Source organism: Macrobrachium nipponense, chromosome 20, assembly GCF_015104395.2.
Source record: "Macrobrachium nipponense isolate FS-2020 chromosome 20, ASM1510439v2, whole genome shotgun sequence".
Taxonomy (NCBI): Eukaryota; Metazoa; Arthropoda; class Malacostraca; order Decapoda; family Palaemonidae; genus Macrobrachium; species Macrobrachium nipponense.
The window spans coordinates 52,306,746-52,326,373 of record NC_061089.1 but is presented as its reverse complement, the minus strand read 5'-3'; the positions used below and the strand labels follow the sequence as shown (position 1 = coordinate 52,326,373).

General features: G+C 37.0%; 1 protein-coding gene across 1 annotated transcript; it reads right to left on the bottom strand.

Moving 5' to 3' along the window:
* Window positions 1-8,748: 8,748 nt before the first annotated feature.
* Window positions 8,749-14,611, bottom strand: LOC135225835 (toll-like receptor Tollo). The gene has a single exon (XM_064265373.1). It carries the CDS (start codon window positions 14,405-14,407, stop codon window positions 10,682-10,684), a length of 3,726 nt encoding a protein of 1,241 aa, XP_064121443.1. The 5' UTR covers window positions 14,408-14,611; the 3' UTR covers window positions 8,749-10,681.
* Between the last annotated feature and the right edge of the window lie 5,017 nt (window positions 14,612-19,628).

Sequence of the window (19,628 nt, the reverse complement as noted above, 5' to 3'; positions counted from 1 at the left end):
TTATTTATGTAAATAGGGAAGTGCTCCGGTCACTGTATTGCCATTTTTGACGAAGTAAAATGAAAAATTGACTTACACTAAAAACTTTTCTTTTGTACACTTTACGCGCCGAGCTCGTTCTAAAAATAAAAAGTACATGAGGTGTATCGTACTCGACAAATTTCCAAAGTTTACTTAAGCAGTTATTAATTTGAAGCCGATCTATACCAAAGATATTTCAAGTAAAGGTTGGAGCATTCGTTCGCAGAAGTGAGCCGACACGTGTCAGTCCCGCGTACACTATAAAATATAGTTAAAGAACTTTACATATCGGGGATATAAAGCTAGTAAGCTTTCATCTTTATGGGAAAAATTCTTACGTTCGGCTATAAGGAACTATAGTTTATGAAACCTTTACGAAGCGATGAATTCCAATAAAGCTCAAATCCTGTAAACCCTATAAGATGGTGTTCAAGAACTTTCCATATCGGGGATATAACGCTAGTAAACTTTCGTCTTTATGGGAATACTTCTTGCTTTCGGCTATGAGGAAATAAAGTTTATGAAACCTTCCTGGAGCGAGTTATTCCAGTAAAGCTAAAATCCTTTCTCTAAAGAGCAAGTGAATAAAGCTAAAATTCGGGACTTGAGAATCAAGTTTCAATCCTTTAAATGGAGAGGCAAGAAACTAAAGCTAAACTAAAGCCACTCACTATCGAGAAAATGACAATACAAAAATAAGCTGCAGTACAAGCGGAAAGTAAACATCTCCGTTGCAAAAGTAAGACTTGAGACTTTTATACCCCGTGAAAAGGGAAATTAAAGCTTGACAAAGCCTTTCTCTAATCGCCTGAAATAAAGCTGAAAGGCCACTGCCGAGTAAAGCTAAATAAAGACTTTCCCGAGCTCCGAGGTTGACCCCCAAAGTGTTCCTTTGGAGTCGCCACGAAATGCATTGCCTGTTGCTCGTGCATTGTGGATTTAGCCACACGGAAAATGGTGTTGGTCATCATCCTCTCTCTGAGAGAGAGAGAGAGAGAGGAGAGAGAGAGAGAGAGAGAGAGAGACTGCTGGACAAGCGGCGACCGCCGGCTTTCCTCACGAATACTCATTAGCATATGAAGTGGAGACCAATGAAATTATATATATATATATAATATATATATATATATATATATATATACATATATATTAATAATTATTTATTAAATAATATATTTATATATATATGTGTGTGTGTGTGTGTGTGTGTGTGTGTATACACACATATGTATATGCATATGTATATATTAAACACATATACATCGGTCCTAAAATCCGAAACAAGATAACGAAAAATATTTCCTTAACTAGGAACTAGCCCTATTTTCCCATGAAAAATAATAGTAAAATAAAGATCATGGGATAATCAGTATACAGTCCGAAAGTAGAAGAAGATTCTTCTACCACACACCAACTTCTGTCGGCTGACAGACGCACACAAACGTACAGAAACACACACACACACTAACACACACAAGGAGGGCTTAAGGATTAAGAGACAGACAGACAGACACGAAATGGGGCCCAGGGAAGAATCTAAGCCGACGCACCAATCATTTATGGAATTCTTCTCACTCGGAGGAAGAAAGAAGCGAAACTGAAAGAAGGAAAAAAAAAAGCAACAACAAAGAAATGAGGGAAACATTTACTCCATCACACGGAGAAGAGAAGTAGTAATTGATGAAAGGAGAATCGAGTTCGTTCAAGCGAAGTTTTCTCTCTATTTTCAATGTGTGTGTTTCTTGTTTTCAGTGTCTTATTTGTTGTCTGTCTTCTTCTTTGTTTTCTACTTCCCTCCCCCCAACCCCCGCCCCGAGTCCCTGAAGGGAATAACGCACAAAGACACGTACATAATCCTTAATTGGAAATGTAATGATGCATTAACATCCATATGCATACTAGCAAATAAACAGGCTTTGTCCAATAATAAGGTACAGACAGACAGTTCTCATGGTATGGGAACTTGGCTTAAAGAAGAAATTAAAAGACCAGTGACCGACATCTCAGTCCGTCTGTGTAAGGGCTGTCCCCATTATAGTTCCTATAACATGTCTTAAAGACGCGTCGGTAACTTATCGCTTACATGTCACAAACAGGCTGAATACAAGTCAATAACTTACTAGTTCTAATCAGTACTGCATTCGATTATCCAGCATTTGCCAAAGGTTCCTTCGCCACTTACGGTGGCTGACTTGTTTTCAATATTTTTGTGACATGTCAGCGATGAGTTGCTTACTGACGTGTGTTTATGACGCAGAAATTTTACGTGGCTGGGGAACTCTTGTCACACTTCTGTTTTCTGTAGCTTATTCCTAAGCACTCCACTCTTTTACATTAGGTCTGAATGCCTAAGCACTCCAATCTTTTACATTAGCTCTGACTGCCTAACCACTCCAATCTTTTACATTAGCTCTGACTGCCTAAGCACTCCAATCTTTTACGTTAGCTCTGATTGTTCGTCCTCTTTCGTAAAAAGACAACCAAAAGCATATTCTTGATAATCCCTCCTTTTTTTTCAAAAATCGAACATATTCTACACAAAATAGTTTTTAAGGATTCATGCTGCCAACGTGGAGTCAGAGGAATTTGTTTCTGGTGATTAGAAATTAATTTCTCGATACAATGTGGTTCGGATCCCACAATAAGCTAGAAGTCCCGTTGCTAGGTAACCAATTGGTTCCTAGCCGTGTAAAAATATCTAATCCTTCGGGCCAGCCCTAGGAGAGCTTTTAATCAGCTCAGTGGTCTGGTTAAACTAAGATATACTTAACTTATTTTTTCAGGATTTATGGTCTACAAAAGTGTCCTTTTTTCTGTGAGTCATGACACTTTTACTAATAAAGCAATAATAATAATTTTATATTTTAGAGATAACAATTACTAGTGCACCTTGTTCTGGACATTAGGAAACGCTTCTTGTATAGTTTGGTTCTGGTACATTTGTATATGACAGAATCCGTTAGCTTTCTGAATTGTTAAGCAAATGCATTTCGCAAACCTATACAAGAAGGGTCCCTTTTCGCTGCTGCAAAAATAATAATAATCAGATCAACTAATCAAAAGCGCAACAAGAATCAAAACAAGCAGGAACAAAGACAGGAACACATAACAGCAGTAAGTGGACACGCCGTAACAGAGAAGCGTTTTTCATCCCGAATTATGCATAGCAAAAAAAACCGATAAATGTGAGAACCAGAAAGAAAACTGCAGAATGCTACCCAACGTTAACCTACATTCTCAATTCCCTCGACGACTGTGAGAGCTGCTTATGCGAACGAGAAATATGTCTATACCGTTACGCATTGTTATAGAGCTTTAACGTTTACGTCATTCTAGAGGTAAAATAAAATTCCCGCACGAAAATAACAAATGCACACATTCATGACATCGTCACCAAACATTCAATGTTATCATCAGCGTCGTGTCAACACGAATGGCTGATGAAGTTGTTATATTCGTGACTATAACTTCCAGCCTCTCTTTTAGTTGTCTAATGTTATGACTAATTCCGATTTTATTTCCCCGAGGATTTAGGAGACTTAATAGCTCATTAACAGCACATCAAGTGGCGTGGAAACGCAGATTACGGCTGTAAATCTTCCGAATGCACAGTGGAAGAAACAGAAGTTGGGGGATAAATTGAAGAATTTTATACTGTTTTCCACGATTTGTATATACCTATTTATTTGTATGCATATACAAATAGGAAAAAGAAATGGACGTGGGCAGGACAAATAATGAGAATGTCAGATAATAGATGGACGAAAAGAATAACAGAATGGGTCCCTAGAGATTGCAAACGAAGCAGGGGAAGGAAGCGAAGACGATGGATTGACGAGCTAAGAAAATTTGCGGGTTTAGAATGGCATAGAAAGACCACAAACAGAAGGGAGTGGAAGGACATGTCTGAGGCCTTTGTCCTGCAGTGGACTAACAGCGGCTGATGATGATGATGATGATGATGATGATATATATATTATATATATATATATATATATATATATATATATATATACATATATATATATATATATAGATATATTATATTAAGTATATACATATATTATAATATTTATTTATTAATATCTCTAAATATATATTAGATTTATTTATCTATAGTATATAATATATATTTATTTATCTCTATATATATATATATTATTATATATATATATTTATATATATATCATCAGCCGCTGTTAGTCCACTGCAGGACAAAGGCCTCAGACATGTCCTTCCACTCCCTTCTGTTTGTGGTCTTTCTATGCCATTCTAAACCCGCAAATTTTCTTAGCTCGTCAATCCATCGTCTTCTCTTCCTTCCCCTGCTTCGTTTGCAATCTCTAGGGACCCATTCTGTTATTATTTTTCGTCCATGCGTGTGTGCGTAGCCTACATCTCATGTTCGTTGAAACAAGATTCGACAAGAAACATGGAAAATAATAAAAGTATATAAAAGCCCCACACACAACAAAACCTCTGATATTCTTAGACTCTAACCTAATCTTGATATGAAACTCGGCATCGAAATTTTCATACAAATATGCAACTAGCGAATCCCATTAAAACCCGAACTATTGATTGCTTTCATTATCAAAATGCTGGTCAATTAAGTATAATTATAGGAAATCTAGGTATAATAGGGTAAAGGCTAATGCTATTATCCTTAATCCGTTTCATTATCAGATCTCAGGGGCTCAGCGGGAAGACATATAGATGTCAAATATGTAATATAGATTTTCGGCATTCAGTTAGTCTATTATTAGAAAACCCAAAGACACTGTGTTACAAAATCAGTTTATTATTAGTTCATATATAAACTGCAATTAAAGAAAATGACACATTTTTTTCATCAAAAACAGAGAACCGCATTATTTGCAAGAACAAAATGAACTAAGATTTCAAAGCAGAAGAAATCTAAGCTCATGATAAGGAAAATAACCATTTACTACTTGATGTCTGATCTGTTCGCTTTCAAATCATAATGATCGCAGTACCCAAGTCTGTGGCTGGAAAGAACGTTCACAACTTTCAAAATTTCATTATCTTCTATTAAAAAAAAACTATCTGTTATACAGTTGAAGGAACCTCCATCTTTATTACTTTACAATCTGTGATGAGTTTCTTTCCACTTTCAATCAAGTTATGCTACCAAGACTTCCCACTCGTGTGAAGACAATCTATAACTTTTACAAACTTCCTCCTTTGCTAATATTTGAGATTCCGCCAATTATAACTTCGCTATTTTATTTATAACCAAGCAATTTAAAACAAATTACAGACACTATCTTCAGATTTCTTTATATCAGTTTTCCTTGACGATGAAAATCCCATGGATTCATTTCATAATTTTTTTTAATAAAAAATAAACATTTTATACCATAATTTACCATTCGTGTAAGGTAGGAAAATGTTGTTGGTGACTTCACATAACTTTTTATACATGCACGTTATCTTATGGAAAATTTAAACACCAGACATATCTGTGAATTTAATAAAAATTTCATTTTGTAGAGAAAGTTATACGAGCTCTGTATATATGCCAAACTTAGGATGGAAACCTTCCAAGTTTGGTAAACTGACAGAAGATAGCTCACTTAACGAAATAACTAACAAACTTGAAAAGACTGAGCATAAGAATATAATTGAATTACTCCCAAATGATAGTTCAAAATATCCTTAACCATGCGTTCTCAGATTGGGAATGACACACGTAAATAAAATAATGCATTCACATACAAACGTACGCACAATGATAAAAATAAAAAAAGACATACTATCATTAAAAAATATTTCGATGGACTCAAGAGATTGTCAATAATGCTTCATTAAAAGTACCAAGAACGCAAAAAATTGCTAATCTACCAGTGCTGTTACACTACTATATGCTGTAAAACTAGCGATCTGATTGGCTTGACCAGCAAGCAACGATTACGGGGGAAAATGCCATTATGTTCAGAACTGAAGATCTGGTACGGACTGGCCAATATAGGTGCTGTTATATATAGTATACTGTAGGTGATGACAGACAGAAGGCCTGAAGGTAGCTTTTCCTTATGGTTTATAGTACGATTATTGATTGAAATGAAATTGGGAAAGCTATAATTAGATATATTTTTCCGTTCTGTTGTAAGTTATTTAGAACACAGTTCACATCTATATGTGGCTGTTTAAAATACATTAGTCAGTTAATCAACCCTTGGTGTATATATTTTGCTATTTATACCAAGAGATTTATACTCTGTTTTTTTTCCATCTGTCCATCCGCCTGTGGTGTTTTAGTATGGTAACACTGCGTCCCGGGCTTTCGATAGTTACATTCAGCTTATATTCAACAATTATAATAATATCCTATTTCAAATATTAACGGTGTAATTCGCATACAGTAAATTATTAAAACACTTTTCAGTTGCAAATGTACACCCAGATATCCTTTTATTTACCTAAAACTTACACATAGCGTAACTATCTAAAGCCCGGGACGCAGTGTTACCATACAAAACACCACAGGCGGGTGGACAGATGGAAAAAATAACAGAGTATAGTTAGCTACGTCTTTATATATTATGATATTAGGATAAGCTTTATTTGTTAAACAATTTAAGAAGAACCATTATTGAGAATCTCTGCAACTCAGACAGTCTCTGAGTCGACCGAAATATCTTTTTAGAAAACCAGATCTTAACCTTGAAAAAAAAAAATCATGTTCTTCTTAAGAAAGTCCTTGTTTACAGATTTAAACATCGGTTGATATACTATTAACAAATAATTCTACAGTAAGTTCTTGTACATTTCTTCGAGAGTTGAGGCATTAAACATGCATATGCACATACATAGGATGATTTATATATTAATAAAATTGTGTATATGTATATATATTATATATATACACATATATATAAATACATATATAGTATACATACATATATATACACACACACTATATATGTATGTGTGTGTATGTCACATCCCTGGTTATCTATGAAAAGGAATAAAATATCAATTATAGATTCGGTGCCTTATACAGCAGAGAAAATGACTTCCAAGCACCGGCGTACAGTTAAAATTCAGGAGGGGAGAACCGACCTAATAAGGTGACCAGGTACAATTATAAAGGGTCCACAGAACTCAGCCTGATATTTTCCCAAGGAACCTGGGTTTTAGTTTCTCATGTGATTATAGCTGTTAACATGACGCACGCACACAAATACACACACACACACAAGGGGGGTTTGGTTTGGAGGAGGAGGGGGAGCGAGAGAGGGGGGAGAGTTTCTAGGTCATATTGATATAAAATATTCAGGTCTACGACAGATCAAGGGGTGGCGGACTAGATGTATAATAACGTAAAAATTACATACACACACACACATATATATATATATATATATATATATATATATATATATATATATATATAGATAATATAGAAATTACATTAATTGTTGAGTATGTATGTGTGAAGTCAATCGTTCTCACAACTTTTTTTTTTTTTACAAACTCAACTATTAATTCTCATAAACCACTTGACATCGAACTCACTTGGAATAACGCAAGAGGGAATTATTTACGATAAGTATATAAATCCTAGCCAGCATTAAAACATATAGGTCTATATTTCCACCCAAGTCAGGCCATATTTCCCCTTTGAATGTAAGTTACTCCAAGAGATAAGAGAATTCTATGATACGATGTGTGTGTGTGTGTGTTTGTTCTCCTAAAACAGATCCCAACATTACCACTTATGTTAACGATGACTATGAAAACAAATGTAAAAGGCGATTGCAAGTATAATTTTAAAGGCATTGCCAGGAACGGAAGCGACTTCCACACAGGGCATTAGTAATGCATTGAGACTTCCTAATCTACAGACTCGATCAAGGATGCTTTCAGGAACCCTTACGGAATTATTGAGTGAATGTTGATTGTCTTCTCTCTCTCTCTCTCTCTCATACTACACGCACAAGCACAAACAGACAAAAACAAATGCATACACACACACATTATATATATATATATCTATAAACACATATACACGAGAGAGAGAGAGAGAGAGAGAGAGAGAGAGAGAGAGAGAGAGAGAGAGAGAGAGAGAGAGATTTCGATATTGCAACTTCGCACTTCTCACTGACAATGTAGCTTTAAATTTCATTAAAACTCAGTATGTACCTTAACAACATAGCCGGTCTTCACTTCCTTTTTGGCAAGATAAATCTTTCCTTTGCTATAAATCTCTTTTAAAGGGAAAAAGGTCATCAACATTATTTCGACTTCACTTTTGCAAAGGTCTTCTGATTTATTATTTGTCGTGTTATTTCAACATCACTACCAAGGATTTTCATTCTCTCACGTTAAATGCACCATTTGCATGGGCGGTTACAGTCTATTTATAATTATCGTTGCTCACAATCATTACCTTCATTTTGGTAGAATACGAATTCCTTTTGTCGACAGACAACAGAACAAATCTTCACATCTCTTAACAAGAGAGTTTATGACAATCTGCTTTTAATTTTGCTTATTTACCATACACAGTACCTTCATTAGCAATCATATAATCATTTTGAAATATATTTCTAAATTTACCGACCAAAAAACTCTTGAGAGAAAAATTGCATAGCTGCCGTATGGGAACATATTTGACCCATATTCATTCTGACATTGAATAAAAATGACCAATACAACTAAAATAAACTCATACACAAAATCGGGTTCTAAGAAAACGAATTTGCCCATTGTATTTTATTTACACATCAATATATATATATACACACAACATCTTACAAAAGAAAAATCATCCTGTGTAAAAAAAAATATATTTACAAGTTTAAATAAGATGTATATGACTTTGGTATTATCACAGATTAAGTGGGCAAACTCTCTCTCGCGCGCGCGCAGTACAAAACAGCAGTACATTTGTAATATTTCTCCTTAATAAACTGGACGTAACACTGATGCAGCTGACAAGCGTTTGACGTACTCATTGATTGGTTTATATTTTTATTGACTTTTATGACTCACGTTCTCACAATTATCCATGTTATATATATAACTGCAACAATAATAAAAAATATGAAATAAAAATATTCAGTACATACTACATATTTCATGATAACAGCACATATTCAATGAAACTTTAATCAACTAAATTTTCTGACAACTACATCCCACAGAAATTGTATAAAATACATTTCGTAAATCTGTAAATAACCGTCCATTTGACACGTAAAATTTTGTAAAAGAAAAAAATTCCAGCTAAAACAGCAAATAATATTCACACATTTCTTTTACCAAACATAAAAAAACACATTTTTAAATCAGAGAACGGTTCAATTAGTATTTTTACAACTAAATTATTGTAGAAATTAATGGCACCAACACTTTTTTTAAGCAAAATAAACAAACTTCAAGTAAATTTTGCAAACAGTTTTAAATCTATTCCTTGAAAAAAAAAATTACTCTGCATTTAAGTGAATATAAAACCAGTTTTTAATTCATTTGCATAAAATAGTACACACTTTCATGGTAATATAAAAAACTGAATCATGCATTTTAAATATAAGTAAAGCAGCATTTTTAAATAAAATTTGCAGACACCAGTACATCATTTTTTAAATCAAATCCTGCAGTTATGTACTAAAACTAGACTGAATGACAATGACTATAACTTGGAGAATTTTTTTTCTAAATGTAGCCTATTATGATGATAGGACGATACTTATGAATACACAAGTTGAATCATTTCACGACCAAAAAACCAAATATTCAAATGACATGACATAACATCCACAATCGTTTGGCGAAAAAGTACAGTACTATCAAAGGATTGGATATTCTGAGACAAAATAAAATCTGAATAAAAAAAATTGTTTTTCTTTTTTAGGTTTACATAAACAGAGGGGAAAAATAGGGGCAGTATATTTGAATGACAATGAAAATTAGATCAATTTCAGGCACTCATGAATGATTGAGTGCATCCTGACAATAATCTAACAATAATTCATTTACAATTCGTTCTCAAAACTGGAATATACCTGACAATTAGACCGTGCTTAGGGGGGCCAATCAAAATGTGTAAACATTTCATTTTATTTTCTTGACAAAAAATACACAAAAAACAGGCATGGTTGACCACAAACATCTGCCATATATATGTATAGCTATAAGTTTCATGTTTCACAGGAAATGGGTCGAGTTCATAGTTCATTTTTTCTTCCTTCGAACCTAATACATATATGACTAGATGGTATATTATCAATGTTGAGGATATAGTAACATTTATGTGCTCCACAACGAAAGGGGTTGGATAAGTTTTAATTCCTACAAATAATGCTTTTCTTATGTAATGCGGCTTGAACGTTTTTTTGCATAAACAATATGTCTTGTTCATGTTCGTTTGTTTTCTCGTCATAACAAATAAATAATTCACTTAATTTTAAAGCTATATAGATCTCGTGGTGATCAACACATAAAATAACCTACACACAGCCAATCATGCCCTCTTAACTGGACCACGGTGCAAGGTTCCTTTATACCATTGCTTGCATAAAACTCTCCTTTGAGCTTTACAAAAATTACAAAACAAAAATAAAGATGAGACAAATGATCATAGGAGAAAAAAAGGAAGAAGAAGAAGAGGAAGAAGCCTTGCGGCCATTGACTAAGCCCAGTAAGTGTCCGAACCCCCGCGAAGATTTTGATGCATCGAGGACGGACTGTTGACACTGTATTTATTAGTATAGGAGGAAGATCTCTCCGGAATGGAGCTATACGTGTGAACCACTCTCTGACTGTTCTGGACGTCGGGCATGGCAAACCTCAACTTCTCCCAGAAGTACTTATCACTGGCATAAATGCAGGTGTTCGTTTTAAGGTAGAGGCGGAGGTCAGGGTCCAGATCTCGCGCTGGAATCTCGCCCAGAACAATGACGATGAGTCTCTGCCGTCTCTTTTTCAAAACCTCGTGGTGAGCACTTTTGAACTGGAATCGACACCACTCGTTTTCTATGAAGTTTTTGGAAAGGACGATGATCGTCCTGCGGGACGACTCCACGGCCTCCACGATGGTGTCGGCGATGTAGGCCGTGACGGGGAAGTCTCTGTAGTGGAGACAGATGCGGTAAGGCCGTTCGCCCCTCTCCAGTTCGCCGGCCAAGACCTGGTTGACCCAGGCTTCGTCCTTCGAGCTGTAGGACACGAAGGCATCGAACAGCTTGTCTCGGTCTTCACTGTTGGTATCCTTGTGGCACATCCTGAAGCCACAGTGGGAGTAGATCCACACGCGTATAGTACTCCGATAAAGGACACACACAATGAGCGACACCACCACAATCAACGCAACGATGGTAGCAAGGACTGGATGCAACAAATTATCTAACACGATCGGCTGAATGACAGTCGACGTTGCAGTAGTGTTCATGCAAGTGGTCACGTTGAAATCGAGGATGGAGGAACCCGGTTGCTTGCCGGACTCATCGATAAAACACTTGATTTCCTGGCTGTCTGTGACTTTCCTTTCGTTCCCATTCAGCCATATGCCGAACGACTCCATGAACTGGCAATGGCACGACCATCGGTTGGCACTGAGAGAAACACGTCCGAGATAAGGGTTATCAACAAGACGCCAAACGGGAAAGTTAATCAAATGATTATGGTGAAGTGTCAGTACTTCCAGGTGAGAAAGAGTTGCAAAAGTATGCTGGTGGACATACCGTAATTTGTTGTTGTGAAGGTACAGCTCCCGTACAATCTCAAGCCCTTGAAACTCATTGCCCCGCAAGGCCTCCAGCAGGTTATCCTGAAGGTGCAATGCTATCAGCCTGGTTAGCCCACTGAAGGTTTCGTTATCCACACTTTTCACATTGGAGCCATTGAGATAGAGGATCTGCAAGTGCTTCCTCCCTATGAACGAATGAGAGGAGAGGTTCTTCAGATCATTGCCATCAAGATACACCTGTGTGGCATCCATGGGGATGCGATCGGGTACCTGTTGCACGTCTTGCATCGAACAATCAACAATATTCGACCTCCACGACTGATCGTGGTAACACCCACAACCGTCGGGACACGTCATTTCACAATCACACGCATCGAACTCACAGCAGTGGCACAGGGCGAAGCAATGAGTTTCATACTGGCAGAGGAACTGGGATGGGTTGACCTCCACAAGAGCCTTGAAGGCCCCAGTGCGAGCAAAGGGCATCTGACAGTAGATGCTCTGAAGATCCATGATTTTGGGGTTCTGGCGTTCGTGTTCCAGTCCGTTAATCCTCTGGAGCCATTCCATGTTGCAGTCGCACACGAAGGGGTTGCCCCCGAGGTAAAACTCTGGGAGAGACTTCTCAGGGGGCAATTTCGTTAATCTCAAAGCAGACATATCCATTTTAGACAATTGATTGGCGTAAAGATCCACACGAGTCAGGTTCACTTTTTTAAAGAAGGTAAAAGGTTCCACAACAGATATCTTGTTATCATTAAGGAACAACAACTGAACACTATCGGGAATTTGAATGCTACTTATATATTCTAATTTATTATGACTGGCATCAATAGTTTGGAGATTTAGATCATGGCGTTCCATAAAATTTCCTAATTGACTGATTTTATTTTTATGCAAATCTAACCACTGTAAGCTTACAGACACAAAATGATAATCGAACGTTTCAATTTGGTTATCGGACACATTCAACCACAACAATTTTGGCAAATTCTCAAACAGGTTATTCATACTTGACAACATGTTGGCATCGATTCTCACTGCTTGCAAATTCAGGTTATTTTCAAAGGCATTGCTTTCTATGCCAGTGATGCCATTTTTTGCCAAATTTAGTATTTTAAGAGATGGTATATTACTAAACGTGTTTTTAGACACATTACCACTGATTTTATTGCTGGCGAGTCTCAGCCCATACAAAAACTCGAGCCCCTTCACGGGCATGTTATCCAAAGATGCAATTTGATTTTCTCCTAGATCCAGTGTTTTGAGGTACCGCAGGCGACCGATGGCTTGGGGAATGACTGTGAGCTGATTTCCATTGAGATTGAGATCCTCCAAACTGGTCAGGTTCGTTAATGAAGCCACACCCACATTGCTGATCTGGTTATTATCCAAAGCCAAAAAACTCAAAACATTCAGACCCTGGAAAGCTCTGTCAGGAATGTTGGTCAGCTGGTTGTAGGAAAGGTCCAGGGTGTGGAGGTTAACGCAGGCAGCAAAAGCTGCAGCTGGGATAGTTTGCAGCTGGTTGTGGGAGAGTCTTAGCACCTGCACACTGTAGAGATCACGAAAGACCTGTTGGTTCAGCTGGGAAATCTTGTTGTGAGACAGATCCAGCAGCATAAGGCGAATAAGCCCCTGGAAGATCGTGGAGGTTAACCACTCGGACTTCAATTCGTTGTGAGAAAGATCGAGTTCCACCAACTGGTCGAGGCCGCGGAAGAGGCCTGGCCCCAAGACAGACAAAGAGTTGTTTCGAGCTCGACAGTTCATAAGCCCAGGGGTGTGAAGGAAAGCGTCCTCGGGCAACGCAACTAACTGGTTGTCGGAAATGTCAAGCGTCCGGAGGCTGCCCAGGCCGTAGAAGGCATTGTCGTCTATCTTCCCCAGTTCGTTGTTTTGTAAGAAAAGGTGCTGCAGGTGGGTTAGGCCTTGCAAGGATCCAGACACTAACACCGTAACATCGTTGCTCGACAGGTCGAGAGAGCTGATGTCTGACCTACAAGACGCCAGGGCACCCGATGACGATGCCCTGTCTATTGATGCAGCAGCGTTTTGCCCAAACCCCAGCTGCGTGATGGCCTGGAGGTGGTTATGACTTAGGTTAAGGAACTTCAGGCTGGCTAAGTGGCAGAAAGCCCCCGCTGGAAGCTCCCAAATATTATTCATGCTTAAATCTAACCTCTCGAGTTGATGTAATGGACGGAACACTTCCGAGTTGGCAGTCAGACTCATCACGGGCCAGTCGGAATTTCGAGTCCGAAGAGTCAAGTTTCTTAAATTTCTGAGGTTCACAAATGCATTTTCATCGAGTTCACTAATTTTGCAAAACTCTACGTTGAACTCTTTCACTCTCTGAAAGCCAGACAAACTAGTAGATTTCAGCACACTCTCAAAGTGATACACTTCGTTGCAAACGACTGTCAGTCGGACAACATTTTCCACCGACACACTGGTCAAATTGGCCACTCTCACGTCCTCGTCGAGGGTCTTAAGGGAACAAGTGAGAATTCGCTCTCTGTCACTCGAACTAAGGGCTTGACTCTCGCACTCGCCTCCGTCACCGTAACGGTTGGCGAGGGCGTAACTCCACAAGGAAGCCAGCACAGAAATTCGGCACAATGCCACCGCCGCCGCCCTGCCATACCTCCTCGTCGCTTTACAACTCATTTTGATTGGCACACTATTTCGAAGTCAGGGGAAATGTCCTAAGAGACATTCCGACACAAGGAAGGGACTTGTGTTCAGTCTTGAATGCATTCGGACCAACATTACCGCACCGTATGAGAGCGTCGGAGCGACATAGTCTGTTCTTCCCACGGGCTCAACTCTAACTGTCTTCTCCGCGATGCTCTCTGCCCGTAGTAGACCCGAGGAGTCCCGGCATGAGCGTAAAACTGATCGTACGCACGACCCTCGAACGCAATGTTTCAATGCTCTCTCTCTCTCTCTCTCTCTCTCTCTCTCTCTCTCTCCCCTCTCTCTCTCCTTCTTCTTCTTCTTCTGCTTCTTCTTTTTCACATTCGTGTGAATCTTACATTTGGTCGCACTTCGGCAAGATGTAATGAGAGCAACTACGAGTTCTTGTTACGAAAGAGCTTTCAGTAAAATTCCTGGTTTTATAGAAGTCTCCCACGAGACACCGCGTATCTTGGCAAGTTAAAATGCCTCTTTAGTAACTTGCAAGTTTGTCCAAACCTGTTAACCAAAATAAAAAGTAAAAATAACTCTCGCTGTAGTATGAAAAGTATACGATATGGTAAATGTAAGTGCGGTGGAAAAAATATTCTGTTGTACGTAAATCCACTGCAAATATGGAACAGATTTTTTTAATTACATAGATTTTGCATTAAAGAAATCGAGTTTCACACCAAAATTCAGGCTTTTTTTATTTAAAAAAAATAGCATAGGTAAAGTTTTATGACCACGTTGCTTTAGACCATCAATGTAATTAGGAACTCTGATAATGACAGTAACGATAACAATAACTGTAATTAATAACGACCACGAGAATGATAACAGGTTCCCATATTGACAGTGAAAATTCATTTCCTCCTTTTATTTGCTACTAGACTTACGGACAGCGTAATTGAGAAATGTGCTTTACAAAGGGAGAGAGAAACAGAGGAGAGAGAGAGAGAGGAAAAAAATTGGCAAATGCGGTTTAATTTTAATGGGTTTTAGGTGGTAAGGTTTCGTACACAGCCTCAAGGATTCCACGCACAGGGTTAATCCTGACGTTTGGGGCGCCCTGGAGGAGGTAGAAGGAGGGAGTCTGGAGGATCCCCCTCAGGAGGGGCGGAGGAGTCGCCACTCTATCCGGATGGCAGAGGGAGGAGGCTGACACAGACACACGCTGAGAGAGAGAGGGTGAGAGAGAGAGAGAGAGAGAGAGAGAGAAGCGAATGTTGTGAAAATATATCTGACGCACCACATAACGAATGTTGTCAAATATTTCTAACATTAATAGATTCAGATAATGTTGTCGAACTGTTTCCAAACGCAGCCACACAGTTAGAGAGAGAGAGAGAGAGAGACGTGAACTTTTAAAAGATATTTCTGACAATTTCTAACACCACACACACACACACACACACACACACACACACACACACACACACATATATATATATATATATATATATATATATATATATATATATATATATATATATATATATATAGGCCTACACTACTCCGTTGTTTCACTTTCCCTCGCGCCATTTGCGCCTTTATTTATAACTCATAACGTTCCATATATTCGTGATTCATTTATTTACGTACACACACTCACACACACACTCCAGTGTTTCACTTTCCTTCGTGGCTTATACCTTTATTTATGCATTTATCACGTTCCAAACTTTCGTGATTCAGTTATACATGTATTTATATGTGTGATTTTTTCGCGATACATTTCACGCAAGCATAGATGGATGTTGTCAAAACTCTACTGAGGACCAGAGACAGACAGATAGGCAGTAACAGAGAGTGAAATGATACCATCATAATTACTGCTAAAAATAGGACTAACGCTATATAAATGTAAGCATAAAATAATCCATTGTGCTTAAAAAGAAAAACTCGTAGTTAAAGGCTATTGGATAAAATTTTCCTTTTGCATCAAAAGATGCCTTCAAATAAAACTGGCAAACTATTAGAGCGCATTTATCAAATGAACACATCAAGCAAACAAAGAACTGCTGAAAGAAGAGATATAATAAATCCCTGAAGTAAAAGGGGATAGGAAGCAATGGAGAAAGGCATTGCGAAACTGATGAAGAAATGATGAAATAAGTAACATTAAAAAACGTAAGTGGAATGCAGATCTGAGTATTTCAAACGCACAAGATAAACTAAGACATGAAACGCAAATGGAGAAGAAAGAAGGGAAATGCAATTAAGTGAATGGGAAAATAAGGCAACTATAGATTCTGCTGAGAAATGTCTGATATATTCTAACAAAAGCAATAGCATTTTAGGTATCGCTAAAGTTTTGAAACAGAAATAGAGTTAAAGAAAGACATTCTTTTGCAAGACCAAAGATAACGATAGAATGGACATTGTTGTCATTATTATTGTTATTATTATTATTGGTGAAGAAATCCACAGTGCTGTAAATGCAAATCTATATAAATATTAGAAAAATATATACAAACGAGAGCTTTCTCCTTCCCGCAGGAGAATCGAGCAGGGTCGATTTTTTCCTTCTCAATCGAGTAGGTTCTCGAAAACTCGTTTGCACATATATTTCTAATATATATTTGCATTTACACCATTATGGATTTCCTCACCATTTAAGTGACTCGTGCTATTATATTTATGGGTTATTATTGGTAGTAATCCAGTCCAAGACAGCACGAATTTAAGCGACGCCTTGCTGGTAGCTTCATTGACAGAGTTATAAAACTATCAAATGTATCCACTGAGCCAATTGTCATTCGAATTATCTTTTTGGTTATCGCTTCAACAGCTGAGGAAAAACGGCCGAGGACAAAGAGGAAAAGGGAACCTAATATCCGTGAGGACTTGTCCTCAAACAGCACGCACGCCTCCTCCCTCCCTCAACCTAATACCCTCTTAAAAGGACACTTTCCCTTTCGGCAGACTCAAACATGATAGTTTCTTCTTGTTTGGGTCTTGGGTGCTGCTAGGAATTTTTTTTTCCTCTCTTACTCTTGTCAGGAGAGGCAGATAGTAAGAAGTTATTGGCAAAGTATTATATGAATTGTGTAAATACACACACACACACACACACACACACACACATATACATATATATAGATATATATATATATATATATATATATATATATATATATATAATATGTGTGTGTGTATATGTGTGTTATATATATATATATATTTTTATATATATATTATATATATATATATATATATATATAATATAGTCTATTACATTACCGTGATTCATATACATATATCGAACTACAAATGTCCTTTAATATCTAATTCGCTCTACCTCGGAATTAATTTATTTTCATGTATGTTTAACTGAGGGGGAATTTATTAAGCGATAATAGAATTGCGCGATCGACAGACGCGAACCATCGACCTCTCAATCCCAGGACTGGCAGTGAGAGTCGATGGTTCGTGTCTGTCGATCGCCAATTCTATTATCGCTTAATAAATTCCCTCTCGGTTAAACATATATGAAAATATATTAACCGAGGTAGAGCGAATTAGATATTAAAGGACATTTGTAGTTCGATATATATATATATATATATATATATATATATATATATATATATATATATATATACATTTACATATACATGACTGTGTACGGTTGTGTGACATAAGAAACAGAACGAATAAGAACAAACAAAATCCTCTATACCAGACACAAAATCCAACTAAAATATAAACAAAACCGCAAGGGTAATAAGATGTTAACAAATAATGGAATGGAAACACACAAGTGACGAAAATAAAATGAACGAGAGACTGCAATCGCCAAACGAGTAGGAGAGAGAGAGAGAGAGAGAGAGAGAGAGAGAGAGAGAGTAAGAAATATATATACTTTCTCCCGGAGAGAGAAAAAAAGCAATAGGATTTAAGACCTACTATATCACTCCGAAGATTTATTTTCCCCTCTAAGAGGGGAAAAGCTGTAATCATGCTCCCTTGTGCTGCTGTTTTAATGGGCTGATTTTTCCAACTCCGGTTTGATCAGCAAAATATAATAAGAGTTTTGCCTTGTCTTTTGCTATGCTCCATCGACATTCATTCGTCCTCTAAGAAGTTATGTGTAGTAATAAGTCTCTTCCGTGCTGCTTTTTCTCGCTGCCTTCACGTTTACAGAAATTTTCAGCTCCTGAGGTCCTTTATTCCTTGCACCGTAGGACTGTGGAACAGTCTCCCTGTGGATGCCGTGCAATTGTAACTTCAATGCATTACTGCCATAATGCTATTCTCCTTGCATTTTAATACACCATTTTTTATTTATTAACTTTTTTTTCTTTTATTCAGTGAACTCTCTTCTCTTTGTATTTCCCCTTACCTTCTATTCCTAATAAGCACCATATTCTTTGAATGTCAAGTTAGTGGCCCCTGTGAACTTGCTCCTTATGAAATAGGCGGGGTTTTTATCTTCTGAATAATTAATAATAATAACAATAACTAATAATAATAATAATAATAATAATAATTATTATGATTATTATTATTTATTAATTATTATTATTATTATTATTAATTATTATTATTATTGTTATTATTATTATAATAGTAATAATAATAATAATAAAATAATAATAATAATAATAATAATAATAAAATAATAATAATTCTGCTTTTCCTAACTACTTCTCCATGTTTGCAATGAAAACCGCATGTTCTTGATTTAGTTTGTTCACATTAACCAGAGCTTGTGCCAGTACTGTTCCTTGTCCAAAGGGGTACCAGAGCGTATGGTAAAGTGTAAAAAAATGCTTGTGTGAACCCCTGAACTCAGAGCAACCAACTTAGGAAATTGAAATCATACGCAGTCAGTTATTTATTTAGTAACATTGCGACTCTTACAGCCTCAGTTTCATTTCTAAAAAGCTTTTTTATTCTTCTTTTACTTTTTATTAATAACATTTTATTTTTGAGTCAGTCTCTCTTGTTCTTGACTGATTCAATTTCAGATATTCTCGTTATAAAAAGACTTTTTTTTCCAAAAATAAATTCTACCTTCCCTTTAGAGAGACTGTTTTGTCGCAGTATTTTTTATTTGTTATTTTATCTCTGTTGTGTTTTTCCAATCTAATCTTTTTCGGGGAGATATTACATTATTTTAGAATTCTATAGTTTAAAACTATAACGACACTTCCATATTGTCAGTTTTCTAAGAATGTAAGAATGTGGCACAGTAGATTTCTTT